Source organism: Martes martes (assembly GCF_963455335.1).
Source record: "Martes martes genome assembly, chromosome: 11".
Lineage (NCBI taxonomy): Eukaryota > Metazoa > Chordata > Mammalia > Carnivora > Mustelidae > Martes > Martes martes.
This window is the reverse complement of record NC_137899.1, coordinates 92,385,160-92,404,169: the sequence shown is the minus strand read 5'-3', so window position 1 is coordinate 92,404,169 and position 19,010 is coordinate 92,385,160. Positions and strand designations below refer to the sequence as shown.

At 43.1% G+C, this 19,010-nt stretch overlaps 1 protein-coding gene across 1 annotated transcript in view; it reads left to right on the top strand.

Annotated features, from left to right (window-relative positions):
• Positions 1-19,010, top strand: part of DGKI (diacylglycerol kinase iota) — a gene marked incomplete at its 5' end in the record, with an annotated part of 432,789 nt that overhangs the window by 145,740 nt on the left and 268,039 nt on the right. Inside the window, one exon of the mRNA XM_080818743.1 lies at positions 5,347-5,455. Within this exon, the coding sequence (XP_080674869.1) occupies positions 5,347-5,455 (109 nt within the window). The remainder of the gene's footprint in view (positions 1-5,346; positions 5,456-19,010) is intronic.

Sequence of the window (19,010 nt, the reverse complement as noted above, 5' to 3'; positions counted from 1 at the left end):
AAGTCACCTCCTGCCTCGCTATAGTACCTATGATGAAGTTTTAGAACATAGGGAGGTTCAGGGGTGGAGTCTGGAGCCGAGGACCAAGAAAGAATTCTTTTTCTTTTTTTTTTTTTCAAGATTATTTATTTATTTATTTGACAGATAGAGATCACAAGTAGGCAGAGAGGCAGGCAGAGAGAGAGGGGGAAGCAGGCTCCCAGCTGAGCAGAGAGCCCGATGCGGGGCTCAATCCCAGGACCCTGGGATCATGACCTGAACCAAAGGCAGAGGCTTTAACCCACTGAGCCACCCAGGCGCCCCGAAATAATTTTTTTTTTAATTTTTATTTATTTTTAAAATTTCTTTCCAGTGTTCCAGAATACATTGTTTTTGCACCACACCCAGTGCTCCATGCAATAAGTGCCCTCCATAATACCCACCACCAGGCTCACCCAACCTCCCACCCCCTTCCCCTCCAAAACCCTTAGTTTGTTTATCAGATTCCACAGTCTCTCATGGTTTGTCTCCCCCTCTGATTTCCCCCAACTCATTTCCCCTGAGCCATCATCTTTGGTGCAAAATGGTGGTGGTTTATTAAAGCCCAGGGACAGGGCCTGTGGCAGAAACAGCTGCTGCCTGAGGGTTGTGAGGGGTGGCAGGTTACATAGCAAGGGGTTGGGGGAGGTAGGGAAAAAGGGAGGTTTCAATAGAACTTTCTTTTTTTTTAAAAGATTTTATTTATTTATCAATAGAACTTTCATATGCTAAAGAGGACCTACAAGAATAAGGTGGTTTTTTCCCCTCTGGCAAGGTATTTCACAAAGGATGGGAGATTCCTGGAAGAATGTCACCCTGGAGTGGGGAGAGGGGGAAGGTTGCAGGGTGTCAGCTTCTGCTTCCTCCTTAGCCGGCCTTCTGTTCCTCATCACCTAGGAATCTTTCTCCTGTTCTCCTTCTAATGTAATAACCTCTTGTGAGGCCCATTTGCAGCTACAAACCAGGACTGCTCTGATGGTTCTTACTTATCTTCCTCCTCATAAGTGTTTATGTGTTTCGTACATATACAGTTTTACTCTAGTCATGGTACAGAAAAGCGCCCTTCCATTTTTTTTTTTTTAAGATTTTATTTATTTATTTATTTGACAGATCAGAAGTAGGCAGAGAGGCAGGCAGAGAGAGAGGAGGAAGCAGGCTCCCCGCTGAGCAGAGAGCCCGATGCGGGGCTCGATCCCAGGGCCCCGGGATCATGACCTGAGCCGAAGGCAGAGGCTTTAACCCACTGAGCCACCCAGGCGCCCACGTGCCCTTCCATTTTTATCGACAACCAGGGATCAAGAGTCAGCGAGAGGCCTTACGTACTCATTTCTGTTCTCAGGCCGGGCAAGAGGGCCTGCGGACTCTGCCTTCCTTGCTGGGCTGAGTCATGGTTGAAGGTGGGTCCGTCTGTTCTCTTACTGCCACCGTGTTCTTCTGGAGACAAGCTGAGCCCTCCTACCCTAAATCTGCTTATTTCCGCAGCGTGTCCCTCCTGGCAGTTTTCGTTGGGAACACAGGTTTTGGTGGTTAGAGTCTCCAGCTTCTAGTCGGTTCAACTCATTTGTCCTGTGGTGTCCACTGTGCCTGCAGAATTGTGTCCCCTCCCTTCTTTTTCATTCTGACCACAGCTCTCTGTGGCTGTTCAGGAAAAGATGAAGAACTTGTCTTTTTCCTCATTTACTCCAAATTTAGCTATTCTTCAGCTCTTTCAAGGCCTTGTGCTCAGACACTGTTTGTTACCTTAAAGAACCAAAGGTGGGACCCGTAGATTCTGACTCCACAGAGATCCGATTTTCTTGTGATGAAAGCCGTGACTTAGAATCACATACAGCCTCCTTCAAAGCCAGAGGAAAGTCCCAAAGAAAAACGTTACACAGTTCCTTGAACTTAGGTCAAGAAAAACACATGGACCACGAAGGAGCACCATATAAGAATCTTCCCGTGTTCTTTCCTTATTGCTCAGTGGAACGGAACATACTTTGGGGTGAAGGGCTGCGATATTGTGATTTATAAGCAATATAGATCTCGTTGTCCGGATGACCAAAATATATTTCCCATACTTATGTGATCTTCATCCATAGACCTCTGCTCACAACTCCTGAAACTTGGGATGAGGGCGAAAGAGTTTTTCATTATGTTAATGAAGGTGGCTTTGTACCCCACCCAAGGGTGGGGGCTGTTTACCCTGAGGACTGATCTTGTGATGGGAGGGTTGGAACTTCCTGTCCCAATCCCCTTTCCCTCCAGGAGAAGAGAGAGGCTGAAGGTTCAATCAGTAGCCAATGGCCAATGATTTAATCATTCTTGCATATATAATAAAGCCTCCCTAAAAACCCAGAAGAGTGGGGTTCAGAGAGCTTTCGGGTTAGTGAGCAGGTGGAGGTGCTGGAAGAGGGAGGCCCCTGGAGAGGGGCTGGAAGCCCCACACCCCTTCCCCATACGTCACCCTCTATATCCCTTCGGCTGACTGTGGATTCATATCCTTCATCCTCTGCTTTAGTAAATAGATAAAGGTTAAGTTAAGTGTTTCTGTCAGTTTGGTGAGCCACTTTACCAAATGAATCAAACCTTAAGGAGGAGGTCATTGGAACCTCCCGTCTGGAGCTGGTTGGCCGGAAGCCCAGGTAACAGTCTGGGGCTTGTGACTGGCATCTGAAGTGGGGTGGGGAGCGGTCCTGTCGGACTGAGCCCTAGACCTTCGGAATCCCATGTTAGCTCTGGGTAGAGAGTGTCAGAATTAAGTTGAATTCTGGGACACCCTGCTGGTGTCTGAGAATTGCTTGATGTTGGGGGAACCTTCCAACTTTGGAATTGGCTCTGGGAACCCAAAAGAGTCAGTGTCGGTGAAGGGGCCAAAATGGATGTGGTTAATTATTTGCCTTGATGAAAGTGAGGAAAGAGGATTGTGTCAGCAGAATGTCTTCATTAAAGGTCTACACACTTGTAACGACTCTTTGGGGGATTACATAAAGCAAGTACATTGTGTGTGACCCAGTGGGAGCTTCCAAAAGTAGGCTACTGGCAAGTTTGATGGGATCACTTTCAACTACTAAAGACCTTGACGTTATTTCTAAGACTTCCTGTGTGGGAATATGAGAGAGGGGGAGAAAAGGGCTGGGCACTTGCTGAGCTCTTAGACATACTTGGCCGTTGATCAGTGGCTGCACGATCTTGGATTCTTTTTTGGATTCAACCCAACCTTTCTTTGGGTTTTGAGGCTACTGTTGATCTTGGTCAATTACAAATTCCATTTCTGGGTGGAGTTTGCAGAGATCAGGGAACAGAACAGAGAGATCATCTCCCTTTAGATTCCAAGGGAGCTTTCACATTGTGCTCTCATGCCTCCCCCTTTCCCGGGCAAGTTCCTTTCCCTTCCTGGGCTCAGTCATGATGGGATTCACCGTACATCTGGCTGTCGCTGGCTCCCCCCACACCCGCCCCGTCTACCTTTCCACAGCCTTGTTCCTCTGTATAGTGCGATGTGTAAAGGAGGCTGAGGATCTGGGCCTCCCTGGGAACCCTGTGTGTCTGCAGGTCCTGTGTCTGAGACGGCAGAGTCTACCGCCGTGTTCGCATCCTCTGAGATAGGGTGCTGAGAACTAATGGGGATAAAGTGCATAATGAAGTTGCTGATGCTTTCCTTCGGGGCTCCCCTGCTTTGATGGGCCTGGGTAAGTTAGTGCTCCCCACTTGCCCAAACGTGTTTGCTCTTGCCAACCCCAATAAAGAGGAAACCAAGGCAAGCTTGAATTACCGGAAATTGACTTTATTTGAGAATAGCATGGGAGTTGCAGTTCAGGACACAAAAACTGTAGCAAACCATGGGAAAGTCTGTTAACAATTTGGGGTGGGCTGTTTTTATGGCCAGGAGTGCGAAGAGCAGGGTATCTAGCCTGAGTCCAAGCAGCAAGTGCAGTGGCTTGAGGATGGGGAGAAAGTCTCGGTGGATGTTCATTGGTTGAGAGAGAGCTTTCCGGTCACCTGCAAATTAGGCATTAACCTGAAATTCGTCTCTAAGTTCTTAAATTTCGCTTTCCTGAGGGTGCATATGGGAGAGTCTCCATCTCATAGCCTCTTTAGATTAAAACGTCTTTCCACACTCTCACGGAGCGGCTTGAAAACTTTAGCTCATAGAAGGAAGCATGTGTCAATGCAGATTCTTGGGCTCCGGCCTCAGACCTACACAGGCCTCATCCACAGGGTCACAAGACCCACCTGATTCTAGTTCAGGTGAGTCTCAAAGCACACGTGGACATCCCTGCAGAGGGAAAACCCCTCTCCTTTCCAGGGAGCCCCTAGTTAATTCATGAATCACCACTGATGTTGAAGCTTGAGACCCTTGTCTGGCATTTTTCATGGAGCTGTGCAGCAATTGAACTTAACATGATTAACGACAGTATCACGAGGTCTCCCTGCTTTCTTCCCCATCTTGCTGTTCTCATTCTGTCCACCAGGCTCTCATCTCCCTTCCCGTCCCTTCACCCTGTCATTGTCGTATTTGCTTGCTAAAGCAACTCCTCTCATTTCTTATCTTTGCAGACCAAGGTCAGGGCTGACTTTCTCAACCTCTCCCGATTCGTTCCCCCCTCTTTCTGACCTGCATTCTATTGCGTTCCAGGTGCCAAACCTAATCGAAGCCCCATGTTCTGGTTCTCTCTTTCCGTGGGCCTCGGTAAGATCGCGGCCTCTCAGCATGGGCCTTGTCTTGGCCGCTGCAGTCAGTCTTTTCCCATTTGGAACTTCAGGCTTTCTGCGGGAGTCCTCTGCAAGGAGGAGGGAGGATGTTCTTGAGAGGAGCAAGACTGAAGCTGGTGCTGTGCCCCGCTTGGAGAGCACTTTGCTGGGAGATGGAGGGATTTCCATAGAAGACCCCACTAGCCCACTTTTCTTGCCTTTAGCCTCCGACACCTTTAAGATTGTCCAAGTATTGTGACCACCCGGGCCCTCGGTCTTTTTTTTTTTTTTTTTCTTTTTGGTAAACAGACCTGCATTCTGCCCTGTACCCTGAATAGGGGCTTATATTTTAATTTCTATCTCTGAAGCAATGCTGCCCCCAAAGGGGTCCCCTCAACCTCCCTGTCTTTTGAGACCAGCCCTCCCCCCCTGCCTTGGCCATGTATTTCAGAGACATAGATTCTAATACATTTGCAAAGGGTTTTGCATGCGGAAGACTAACACAGGCGTTGTTTTTACCCTGGGGTAATTTTTTTACTGTGTATGACCTTCTGATGTTGGTTTTTCTTTGTGTGTTTTTTCGTTTTTTTTTTTTTGTTTGTTTGTTTTTTGTTTTTGTTTTTTTGTTTTGTTTTGTTTTCCTTCTGGCTGCAGGAAAGCCATCTCCCGGGCAGGCCTACAGCACCTGGTTCCCGCACATGCCCTCAGCCTCCCCGTGGCAAACGGCCCGGCGAAGGAGCCCAGAGCGACTCTGGACTGGAGCGTAGGTGTTGGCTTCTTCATTTCAACGTAATTCAATTGCATGTGTGTCTCTCTCATTGTCAGGATCCCTGTGGCTACAAAGCAAGACTTACTCATTTCCAATATTGCTTACTAACCCATCTTCAGACGCCTAAGCCATAGTTCCCTTCTCAAACCTCCAGCAACATAGCTCCTGTGTATGAAATCGGATGTGTTTCAGGCTAAAATAAAAACGCCATGAATCACTGGAGGCACTGCTCCCTGGGTTTGCAGCTGTGAGATCGGAAGTAACTCTGGGCACATGCTTTATTGTTCTTGCCCACTTGACGATGAATAGAGCCTACCCTTAGCAACTTCATGTCATCTAAGCTTAGTTTCCTCAGCTCAGACTGCCTTCTTCTCCTTTTAGAAGCTCGTTTTTTTGTTTTATTTTTTTTGTTTGTTTGTATGTTTTTCCCTGACAGGATATGATTTCATTTTACATTTTAAGGACTTCATGCCCTCCCATTTGATATATTTCTGTCCCCAACACAAAGGTAGATGGGTCTGGCATCAGTGGGTTGGGTGTAGTCGCCAATTTTAACCAAAAGACATCCACAGAAACTTGAGCTGAAGATTGCATTCTGAACTTCTTAAATTAATCAGAATACATTTACGAGGGTCTTCAGCGAGTCAGGTTCTTGGTCAAAGAACCAAGTCAGGTTCTTGGTCAAAGACATCGATCACTGTGGACTGAAAGACTTTGTCCCTTCCTGGAGGAATGAATGTAGGGAGCAGCCTGAAGGTAGAGGAGGGCTTCCCTACAATTCCGCTGCTCTGGTCTTGAGAGTGGTTCTTGTTTAGCATTGGTAAACAATTCATTGAGCTGAATAGTGGGGATAATCCATTTTCTCCCATATGAAAGAGCATGGCAGGGTGGGAAAAGAGGTTTTTGTTTTTGTTTTTTTTTTAATTAAAATATTTTTTTAGCCCATAAGTCATGATTTAATGTCCTTTTATATTAAGACAATTCTTCCTCTCTCCCAAGCACACACTTAGTGACATTCTTACTTGACATTCTGGACCCATGCCATGGTATGCTGCCTACCTTCATGAAGCACCTGGCAGAAGACTGGGCTCAGCTGGGATGCAGCTTCTTCCTCGATGAGAGGCTTGAGAAGGCTGTGGTAGGCCCCGCACATGCTGCACTGGTGCTCGGGAAGAAAGCTCTCTTCCTGGCCTTTCCCTTGATTCCAGGACTCTTCCTTGATAAACTCTTAAACTGTCATGGAAAGTACAATCTATCCACACCAGGGTTTATGTAATTAAAAAGAATTAAATGTATAAACAAGCAGATAAATAAGATCGAAGAGCGACATTCGGGGTCCAGTGATGAGAATGATGCAACTCAGGGACCCAAACTGGTAAATTTAATGTTTGTGATGCCAAAACAACCCTCTGACCTAAAGTAGGAGGACCCTAATGAGGGAGAATTTAAATCACCGACATAGAAAAAGTCGTCAAATCCTTTTGTTCCTTGTGTGATATTAGTCAAGTCACTTGATTTCTTTCAGTCTGAGTGTCCTCATCAATATACGGGGACAATTGTGGCCCCTCCCTAAGGGGGACTTCCTCGGTGTTATTAGAATCAAACGTCGCAGTAAGTGTCAAAGGTCTTTGTAAACAGCGCAGCCTGTCAATTTATTTAATCAGAGAGAAAATTAGGGATGAATTCATTAATTCATCCCACATTTGAGTCCCTGCTTTGTGCTAGAGCCTGCCTTGGTTCCTTGGGATCCTGAGGGGAGGAAGATGGGGTTTCTGCCTTCAAGGAGCTTGGGAAGCAGTTGGAGACAAGAAGTCAACAGCAAGAACATAGGTGTGGACCCCTGGAATGGAGGGGCCCCGAGTCACGGAGCTCCAGGAAGGACGATCCACCGCTGTTTGACGGTGGAAATAGTTACCAGAAACGGCTTTTAAAAAGAAGTGTCCTGTTTCAGCCGAAGCTTGGCAAGAAGGTATTATTTTCTGATTCCTGTAGAGATGTAGGCACTCTAATATTTCATCAGAATGGTATTTTGGGCTGGTGGTGGAAGGCTGTACTACATAGCAGGGGAAGAACAAGGGAGGACTAAGTTCTTTCTTCCTCCCTCTCCTTTGATTGTGGGCACCCTGTCATGGCGCCCTGGGGAAATGATGGCGTGGCAGGAAGTGCTGTTGGGACGTTTAACAATGGAGGGAACGCTGAGAGCCTCCTCTGAAGACAGTCCATCTGAGGGCATATTTGAAGATCTGACGTGCAAGGAACTATAAAGATATGACTCTGAAAAGAAAAATTAACTGTGGGCTGATATTGCTGTTAGTGAACCAAAGCCAAACAGTGACCAACACTACAATTCCTTATTAGGACCATGTAAAACATTTTTCTCAGAAGAGAGGAAGAAGCAGATGGCTAAAAACATTTTAGAGCTCCCCCGCCCCCAAGACTTGCCCTTGCTTCAAAATTTTTGGCTTTTCCTGGCAAATGGGCTTTTCACCATTTTCATTTATGTCACCTTAGTTTGCTGGTCTGTACAAGTTGCTGAACCAGGATTTTCTGTGTTCTGCTTCAAGGGTAAGCCCAGGACATTGGCTTGACCAACCTCTGCCAATCCCTCATCCCACCCCCTGCCCGGCCCCCTGTGGAAGAACAGCAGGACTGCCCCTCCCCCTCCACCAGCCCACTCTCCTGGACTAAAAGCATTGAAATGATCAATCTTCATTTATTCACACTTACTATTTACTGATCTCGGTTTGGAGCCTTGTATGTGTCTCCCAAGTGAGAGGGAGGTTTTAGGGGGGTGGAGGGAAATCTCAAAGGCCTCTAGGACTCCGACCCCCTGACTTATGTCACCCACCCTCTCTGCATTTCACCAGTGAAAAAAAAGATACAGAAGCTCTTCATGGTGCATGTGAAGTTGTAAGACAAATCAGGGTGGAATTCAACGCTGGGATTAAAAGCATAGTCCCTACATTTCTATTTATTGTAGAATCCCAAAGTGGTCCTGTTTTGACTTTATGTGAAAGTCTTCAGAAAGGGGCGCAACCGCTTCCTGAGTATCTTTGTGCAAAGGACCTTGGGGAGGCAGCTGGCTAGTGGAGGTGCTGAGACACCGAAGGGCACTGATTTGGTGAGCCTAGACTCGGCACCTGTGTCTTTGGGCCAGGTGTATACTAGAGCAGGAGTCAGTTTGACGTGTTGGGTATGCAGACTTAATAACGCCCTTAAAGTATTCATATTCTCATCTTCATATTCTCGTTTCCCTACTTAGTGATGTGTATTATCTCTCTCTTATTTTTAGCTGTTCCCCAAAGTCCCGGAACTTCTGTCTTGCTGTGATTTACTCAAATAGTTATTATGACTTATCAGATTCTCTGTCTCACTTGATCTCATTTTCTTGGTGACTCGTCATGAACAGTCCCTCCTGTGTCCTGAGCAAATGCCTATCCCTCCATGTACATCCTGGATGGAACCCTCAATGTTGATGTCCAAAGAGTGGCCTGATCAGTCTTTACCGTGGCACCTGAGGCTTCTAGTGACAATAGTAGACACAAGTGGCAATTGCTGTGTCCTATAGACATTTCCTCCCTTGCTCTGTGCCGGGTCATGTTCATCTTTTCAACTGAACCAGTCCTGTTTATCTTACTCACTTTTTGCTTTGTTTCCTCACAGTACCTCTACCCATGGTTCGCTGTCTTATAAACCTTAGAACCAAATTAGCGGTTTTTATTTTTTTTTTATTTTATTTTTATTTTATTTTATTTATTTGACAGAGAGAAATCAGAGCTAGGCAGAGAGGCAGACAGAGAGAGGGGGAAGCAGGCTCCCGCCGAGCAGAGAGCCCGATGCGGGGCTCGATCCCAGGACCCCGAGATCACGACCCGAGCTGAAGGCAGAGGCTTAAACCCCTGAGCCACCCAGGCGCCCCCAAATTAGCGGTTTTTAGTTGCTTTCTTATTCTAGGTCCTCAGCTGGATTTCAGGCTCCTTGAAGGGAGGGACAGTGTTTTCTGCTTGGTTTTTCTTCTTCACGATGGAGAGCACAGCATCACAGGCCTACCTGCTCTCTGGCTGCAGATGCCGGGGGACAAACTGATTGCAGCTTTCTGTTCAATCAGTGAGAAGGGGATATTTCACTGGGAGTTGACCAGCCTCAGGTAATCTCCAGTTCCTGAAAGGATTGGTAGACAAAGAGTCCAAAGCTGCCTTTGGAAAATAAATGGGTTTATGCTATTGGAATCCCAGGTAACTCTTTGAAACTCTCTTTCCTAGTGTGATGCGTTGTGGAAGTCTTAGAGCACAGCAGTAGTGTGCTCTCTTTCCTCCCCTCTCTTCCCCTCTTCACCTTCATGGTGACAACCTTCAGGAGCTGCTCCCATGGACACCAAGTCACGCATGCTGGGCAAGCCAGTTTTGGGGAAAACAGGCTAAGTTGCCAGAAAAGGAGTAATACTCAAAAAGGAAAAAAAAATCCCATCTCCTGGGCTGGGATCCAGGTTTCCGGTTTAGAGTGAGTTAGCTCCTTCAGAAGTATGTCTGTTGTACAGGTAATGTGTGTCTTCTCTTAAATGTCGCATGCCTGATTCTACGGTGGAGACTTAATTTGTACTTAGAGATTTCTTCCCTCTTTTTAGTATGATAGCAGGGGGCAAGGAGGTGAGTCTTACTCTGTCTCCACTGTTTTATAATTTGTTTTTGCCCCTTACACTGCCTGAAACAACTTTCAAAGCCGTGGTGGAAAAGCCATCCAGATCTTTCTTAAGGGCATGTTGGTTTTAACGTAGATTTTAATTTCAGTTCATTTTTTCCTCCCTCCTTGGAAAATTTCCGCCAATCCTGAGGACTATGGAAAATAAGTTCAACACAAACAGAGCCAGATTTTAAATCCAGACCATATTTTCTTTCCTCTAGTTGACAATGCTAAGAAAAGAACTGCTTTCTCCTAGGTAGGTAGAAACATAACACAGTTATACACCACCCTACCACTTGGTTCAGGGACAAGATTACGTGGACAATCTTCACGCAGGATTGGTTTAAACTGGGTTATGAAATTAGGTCATCTTATCTTTAGAAACGTTGAATGAAGCGCCAGGAGGAGGCAGGTGTGTATGGTTGCATGCGTAAGCATGTTCTCATTTCAGTCTTTTATCAGGGGGCAGGTCCTAGCAAACCTGTGCCTTCAGGTCTAAGCTCTTGTACCTTCAGGTCTGGGTGTTATCCCCGATAGTGACTCTCACCTCAACCTTTCCCCACTCCCATCCCCATTTCAAAAACTGTTAAGTTGGGTTGATCAAGGTATCTGATGGCCGAGAGGTCAGGAGGAGCTAAACAGCTATAAATCAGTGAATGTCCTGGCACTGGTCTGCCGTGTTAATAGTGGGGGCAGATCTAGCATGATTTTGTGCACCCTTATAGTCTTTTAGTTCACCAAATTGTAAGGATTTTAAGTCACACTGGCTGTTGGGAGAGATCGTAGAATCCCACAGTTTCACAGGTCATGGAGAAGTGTCTCTCTTGGGCTAAGCTTCTGCCTCTAAGCAAGTGATTGAGCTAATACTGCCCAATAAGAAATAGATGTGAGCCATAAAATAATTCTAAATTTTCTAGTAGCCATGTTGAGAAAAGTAAAAATAAATATGTAATTTTAATTTTAGTACCATGTTTTGTTCAACCAACTATATAAAAAAAATTACCATCTCAATATGTAATCAGTATAAAAACTACCAGTGAGGAGGTTTGCATTCTTTTTTTTTTCCCACACTGAGTATTCAAAGTCGGCTGTGAATTTCACAGTGACAGGACATCTCAATTAGTGGGAACCACATTTCAAGTTCTCAATAGCCACATGCTTCTTGGCTAAACTATCCTTGTTAAACTATCCTAGACAAATTCTACCTACTATTATCATGAAGATTTTCAGGGAGAGACAGTTCAGAGTTCTTTTCCTTTCTGAATTTGTAAGGACATTTACATGAGATACATCTTTACAACTTTCCTACTGTTTCAAAACATTTATATAAGCAAGTGTCTTCCTTTTGTGTAAATGATTTGCCTCTAGTGTCAGTGCATTCTGTGTTATTCAGTCTATAAACCCCTCCCACCAATACACACACATATCCTTTTAACTATAACCATTACTAGGACTTCAGTAGAACTTGAGAGTGAGGAATCATATCTGTATCTATAAATCTATACCTAGATGGAGCTCTACTCTTAGGTGGCTAGATCCATCTTTATAGAGATCCATCTATATAAACATATGTATATCTATAAAGACTTGTCTCAGTACTCACAGATACAGAAGAAATGTTATCTTCATTTAGAAATGGGAGAACTGGTTTTTTTGGGGGGGGGGTCTGGCACAGATGGATACTCTGAGTTGTATATTGCTTGAGATGGTATTTCAAGGTGGATGTGTAGAGGAGAAAGAGATTCCTGGGTGGGGAGAATGGAATAAACAAAAAAACACGGCACAAAAAAGGGAGGCTATGGCTATATTTAGAGAAGAGTGATGAAGGAGGAAAATGTGCAAAGGTGAATACAAGGAAGGTTAAGGATGGACAAATTGGTGTCAGTGGAAGGTCTAGTGTGTGAGATTAAATTTGGATTTCTTTTTATAAATAATAGAGCATCATTTAGGCATCCTGAGCAAGAGAGAGGCAAAATTGTTGTTATGTTCTAAGGGAATTAATTTTGCAGCATTGTAAAATAACAGAGAGAAAGTCAGAATTAGAGTTCAGAGTAGAAGAAACCAGCACTCGGGTTAGACGTGTTCTTCTGTATATGATAAGTAACTTGGGGGTGGATGTAGATAATGAAAGGAAATCCAGACAAAAATATAAGGTCTGTGTTAGTTGGTGTAGACGAGGCTGCAATAAATAGGATACTCAAACATACAATCACCGTGGAAGAGAAGTATATTTCTCCCTCATGTAACAGACAAGGACTGGTCCAGGTAGGCTGAGTGGGAGGTGGGCTCTATTTCACATGGTTATTCAATGCCCCAGACAGTTGCTCTTACATCTTCACCAGATGGCTTCTGAAATCATCCCCAAGGTTGGCTTTTCAAGAATCCAGTGTTGGAAAAGAGCATGGAGGAAAACATGTGGGAGGGTTTGATGGGTTTTTAGATCTTGGTCACACAGCCATACCTAGTTGCAAGGAATGCTGGGTAATAAGGTCTAGCTGTATGTCCAGGAAGAAGAAAAAATTAATTTGGGTGAAAGGTTAGTAGTCTTGGTACAAAGACCAAGGAAAAAAACTTAGATAATACCAACATCTATGGGTTAGAAGGGAAGGAAAACTGGAGAATGTCCACCTTAAAAGCAAAACTGCCAGTTATTTTACCAGCAAAGTGGGGTTATTTGGGATTAGCCAAGGAATTACAGTTTGGGACATGCAAGTTATGACACTACCTTTGATCTGGAGATCAAAGGAAAGAAACATTATAGAGAAAAGGAGGAGTGTGGGAGGGGCTGCTTTAAATGAAAGTCCATTGGAGGGAAGCGTGAGTTCAGAGAGGTGATGGTTTCTCATTGGCTCAGGTATTTTCTTATTGGTTGAGCTTATTGGGTGTCAAGGAGAAATTCTTTTCCTCCTGCTGAAGTAGTAAAGTAGTCTTCTTCCTATTGGAAATGCAAGGTAAGTCTCTTCCTGTTGGGGGTCTACAATTAATGATGAGTCGTAGAGTGACAGCTCCCCTATCTGACCTCCTGACTCCATTTTAAATGAGGCGTCCTTTATTCAGTTTCACAAATGTAACCACAATAACAATAGTAGAAACTACATCGAACACCTATTCTAATTGTGTGCAAGGCATTGGACATTATGCATTTTTCACATTTAAGTATCACTATGATCTTGTGAGTGAAGTGCAGTTATTTCTGCAATTTAGTGGTGAGTAAAATGAAGTTTAGGGAAGTTAGAGAGGCCCAAGATCATATAGCTGGTAGGTGAAAAGTCTATCTCATGTTTATTAATATTGAGCTAGAGAAGGATGAATCAGAAATATAAGAAGAAAACCACAGTGGTTCATTTGTCTGTTCTCTTCTTGTGTGAATGCAACCCCAGCTGGATACCTTTATGCAGAATTCAGGAGTCCCAAAGACCATCTTCACTTCTGACATCAGAAGGTTTGGGAATCCCCAAGATCATACTCAGAATGTTTGATGAGTCACTAGAAGGACTCACAGAATTTACTGAAAGCTATTATATACACATTTGTGGCCTATTGCAGTGAAAGGATACAGATTCAAATCTACCAAGGGGAGAGGTACATGGTACAGAGTCCAGGAGAGTTTCACAGGTTGAGCTTTCAGTTATTCTATCCCAGTGGATTTGTGGACAGTGCTAACCTCTCCTAGCAACTTTGTGCGACAGCACGTGTGGCATATTGCCAATCGAACTGAACCTTGGTGTCCAATGTATTAGTTGTGGCTTGGTCATGTAGACATGGTTGATTTCTGCATGGCTGAACTTAATCTCTAGCCCCTCTGGAGGTTAAGCTGATATATGACTCTAAGCCCCACCATAAGTCATAGTTGTCTTAGACTATCTGGCATGGCTCAAGGCCCCGAGGTAAACATATACTCTTATCAGGCAGGACAGTCCCAGCACTTAGATGGCCTTTGAGGAGCTGAGGGCAAAATCCAGATTTCTCCTTTGGGTAATGTTACTATAAATGTATTTTATTAGGTATCAGACAAGACAGATGTGCAAGAAAAGGATGAGGCATGGGAAAAATGTAGTCTAGTAAGAGGTATACTTCAGCTCTTTTTTCTGCATGACTTTTTTTTTAAAAAGGCTTTTCTTCTGTTTGTGATTTTAGAAGACTGTCCTGTTTCTTATTAGGCACCATGTTTACTTCTCACAGTTTATGACTTTAGACTAATGGACAGATAAAAATAATTATGCCTTTTTACCCCCTTGGAGTTGCATATAACAAAAATGTGCATGGATTCATTTATTCATTGATTCTTAGTCTTTCATCTTTTCAAGTCCCAAAATTTATTTGTCATTATTTTCCAGGCACTAAGTGAAGTTCTGGACATTCAGTGTTCTCGTGGAGCTTAGAATCTCATATATGAGGAAACATTAATCAAAGGATCATTCCAGTGAATGGATAATTACCAATGGAGAAAGGTTATTGGAAGGGAACATAGTTTTATGAGAGACACTAACAAATAACTTCACTTAGACTTTGGGGCGAGTGATGGCTTCTTGGAAGGAGTAACACTGGGTCTGATGACCAGTAAGTGAATAGAAATTAACCACATAGAATCAGAACGGAGAGGAGTAAACAATTTGGATAGACTAAGCAGCATATGCAGTGAACAGCCTTTGATATAGGGACATTTGAACATTAAAAAAAAAAAAAAAAGAGGGAGGCACAATGTAGTTATCTTGTGTAAGCAATTATTAGTCAAGGGAACAGCCAGTTCAAAGGACCTGATGTGAAGCTTCTTTAGCCAGCTCGAGGAAATAAATAGCCAGGAGCCTAGTGTGACTGCAAGTCATTGACTCAGACAGAGTATGATAGAAGGTAACCAGGACAGGAAATGAGGTTACAGAGAGATAGGAAGTAAGGGAGGCACCCAGGGACTAGATAGTAAAAACTGCATTCTTCCAAGTTCATGGATAGCCTTTGAGGAATTTCGAGCCTATCAGTGGCTTGGTCAAATTTCCATTTTAAAGCAGTTACTTTCATTGCTCTGTGAAGAATAGACCATGGGGAGGCAAACCTGATGCAGGGACACCAGTTAGGGGGTATGAGGGCATTCCAAGCCATAGATTATGGAGGATCAGGTGGTGGCAGTTGAAGTGGCAAGTAATTGAGTTTCATGCCCATTTTGAAACTGGAGTCAGTAACATTAGTAGATGGACAGGAGTGGGAAAGGGAGATCTAAAATGACCCCAAAGTTTTTAGAAAATATTTGCAGCTCTACGAATGGAAATAGCATTTGCTGAAAATTTAGGGAGAAGATTAAGTAAGAGCAGATTTAAGGAGTATACCACAGACTTGAGTTTTGAGGCTAAAATTTTGAGATGCTTATGGGTTTCAAGAAGAGATATTGAGAGGGCAGGGTTTTGTTTTGTTTTGTTTTGTTTTGATGAATCTAAAGTTCAAAGAGGAGATTTGTATTGTATGAATAATTTGGGAGACAACAATTAATTAATGGAATCTAAAGCCATGAGAACCAAAAAGCAAATAACCTAGGACTGGAGGTGCCTGGGGAAGAGTGAAGATCTGGGAATGAGCTGTGGAACACTATACTGTTTAGAGTTTGGGATTACAGGAAAGGTCCAGAAAAGAATATTGTGATGGAGTGGCCATTGAGGTGCAATTAAAAAAAAAAAAAAAAAAGGAGTATAGTGTTTCCAGGAAGCAGGTGTCCCTAAAAGAAGGGAATGATCACTCGTATCAAAGGCTGTTGATTACGATAAAGACTGAGAAGTGGCTATTGGATTGAGCCATGTAAAGTCACTGATGATCTTCACAAAAATAGTTACAGTGGAATGAGAAGGAAGCAAGCCTGATGGAGCTGGGGTCGAGAAACAATGCGGTGGAAAGGAAGTGGGGGCAGCAAATAAAGAAAACTCGTTCTTGAACTTTTCCAGGAAAGGAAAACAAGTAGAAATAACTAACAGGGATGTATGGATCCAGAAATCAAGCTACAAATACAGTTTTTTCAGCTCTTATTTATATTCAGAGTTGTGATTGTAATATACAGGTAATTTTGAAATTTATTTTTATTTGACTTTATATCATGTAGTTTTCCATACGGCCAATCTTCATAATTGTCACTTCTTGATGACTTTATAATACTCTGTTTCATGTATTATTCTACCAAACATTCTTCTCCATGGGGCATTTGTGATGTTTCCAATTTTTGATTATACACGGTAGAAATAAACTTCTTGATGTAAATGGTTTTTCTTCCATTAGGATTATTTCCTTAGGTACATTCCTAACGTAAGATTACTAGTAAGTATATAAACATTCTCATTTATTCTGTTGCTTCTTTAAAGGCTTGTGCATTGAAGACTTTTTCTTATCCCCTGGATCTATCTTGTTAACTTTGAGCCTTCTCACTATCTGGTTTCCTTTCTCTCTCCTTACAATCTCCCTGGGCTACCTTATGTCTCCTCCTCTCTCTTCCTCTTTTACCTTCTTCTCTGGTGAATGTACAAGGACAGAAAAGTATAGGATTTAATAGATCAGTCATAGACAAGTTCTAGAATCTATTAACTTGAGGGGGTAGGGCAGGGTCTGCTGGATTATGGGGTCTCAGACTCTCTGTACATGAGTCACTTCAGAACGTTGAAAACTCATGGTGTCCAGGTCTCACCTCACATTAGTTAAAATAAACTCTCTGGGGATGGTACCCAGGTATTCTTAAAAACTTACCAGTTTGTTTTAATGAGCAGTCAAATTTGAGACCCAGTGGGTCAGAACCACTGTGGCAGGAAGCTTCTTGTCTTTTTTTCTTTCATCCCTTTGTGATTAGAAAGACTAATCAGATCTCCACTCAAGAATGAGGTTAGCAAATCCCAATGACCCTTCTATGCCTGAATCTGACTCAAGGTTTATCAGTTTTGTATTTATTATCAGTGGTTTTTGACCATTTTATCCACTGCAACATTTTATTCTTCACTTTCTAATACTGTTGGTAGGATCTTTGCTCTTTTGGTTTCCCTAATATTTGATGCTGTAATGATGGGTTCAGTTTTCATATTCTCTGGTAGATTTTATGCCATGCATTACCACACTAACCCAGTGCCTGGCACCAGTGGTGTGGAATAAATGTTTATTGAATGAATTAAAGAACAACAGAATGAAAAGAGATCTCATTCTATAAATGGCTATAAATGAAAGTTGGATATCAAGTTCTCAGTAATAGACTGTTTTAGATTGTGGGGATCAATTTCTTTAGGATACCTAACAAAGACAGGATACACACACACGCACACACACACACACACACATACACACATGTATATGTATGTGTGTGTGTGTATATTCACATATATATGTATATATGTATGCATTTACAAGAAAAATAAATATGTATACTCTCCTCATCCATTCCTACCTGAAAATTTTTAGGGTCTAAACCTATAGCTATTCTTCTCTTGCTTCTGCTGTTTTTCTGCAAGATTGACTGTGAGGTGAACCCCATTTTCCATTGACTTCCATGAAAAAAAAATGAACATGACTTTCTACAGGGAAAAGTAACCAATAGAGAAGAAAAAGTCTTGGTGAAAAGATGTTCAGTCACCCTTTGACATGGACGGTCATGATTCTCATTAGCATTGCTTTCTTTTTTTGGAATGGTTTTTGAAGCACTCTGAGACATGCATAGGATGCCCCCCCACCCCGCCTTAGAGTCTCCCTGTGCCTTGTTTCTGATCGCTGAATATCTGCCGAACTCATGAAATTTCTCCTGCCCCTCACTCTCACTCTTCTAAGAGTTGGTGTCACCCTTCTCAGATGGTGAAGTATCTATAACCTTTAGTTATTCTTGTCTGAAAATCATTTGAGCCTACATGCTCTGAAAGGGAAGGTATGGTACTAGAATCTGAGGAAATATGTTTATTTTAAGAAATAGATGACACTTTGTATTTTTTTCAGTTTCTCTTCGGTATATGTTTCTGCTACTTCATGTTGAGCTTTGGGCTTCAGAGGGAAGTCACGTGGACATTTCTGGAGCCAGTTATTATAAAGGTGACTCGTGTAAGATGGACTTCTAAATTACTTGGCCCTTCTATAAAGCTTCTTATTGAAGTCATTTAACAAAATACATAGATTGCGTAGATTAAACAACAGGAATAGATTTCTCACAGTTCTCAAGGCTGGGAACTCCAGGATCAAGGCACTGGTAGTTTTAGTTCCTGGTAAGAACCCACTTCCTGGCTTGTAGATGGCCTGGCTTGAGATGCCTTCTCACTCTGTCTTCACATGACCTTTCCTCGGTGTATGTATGGAAAGAGAAAACGATCCCTCTCATGTCTCTTCTTATTAGGGCACTAATCCCCATCATAAGGGCCCCACCCACATGACCTAATTACCTCTAAAAGGCTTCATCCTCAGATACTGAGGAACATATGAACATTCAACATATGAACTTGGGGGCAGTCACAGTTCAGTCTATAACATCTCCCATGGAAAAAAAAAAAATCCATGGCATGCCCCACGGATGAACCAGATACAAACAAAAACACTTTTCCTCCAAGATCAGTAAACTTCATCTCTTTGTGGTTAACCGAATCCAGTGCTTTCCTTAATAGCTCGGGGTCCTTTTCAAGCAAATGAGCAAAAAATACACAATTGATACACAAATCCCTCAGGTTTCTAAGGTAGTGTGCCAGAAGGAATGTGCAATCCTATTCGTCATCCTGTTTAAGAAGCATTACACTCCCCCACCCACCCCAACGAAACGTTACGCATTCCTGAATGGATATTTCATGTCACCCATCACAGCACCTCTGTTTGCAATCAGATGTGACCATTTATAGAAGCAGGAAAATCATTTAATTTGAGAAATTTAATGTTATATGGG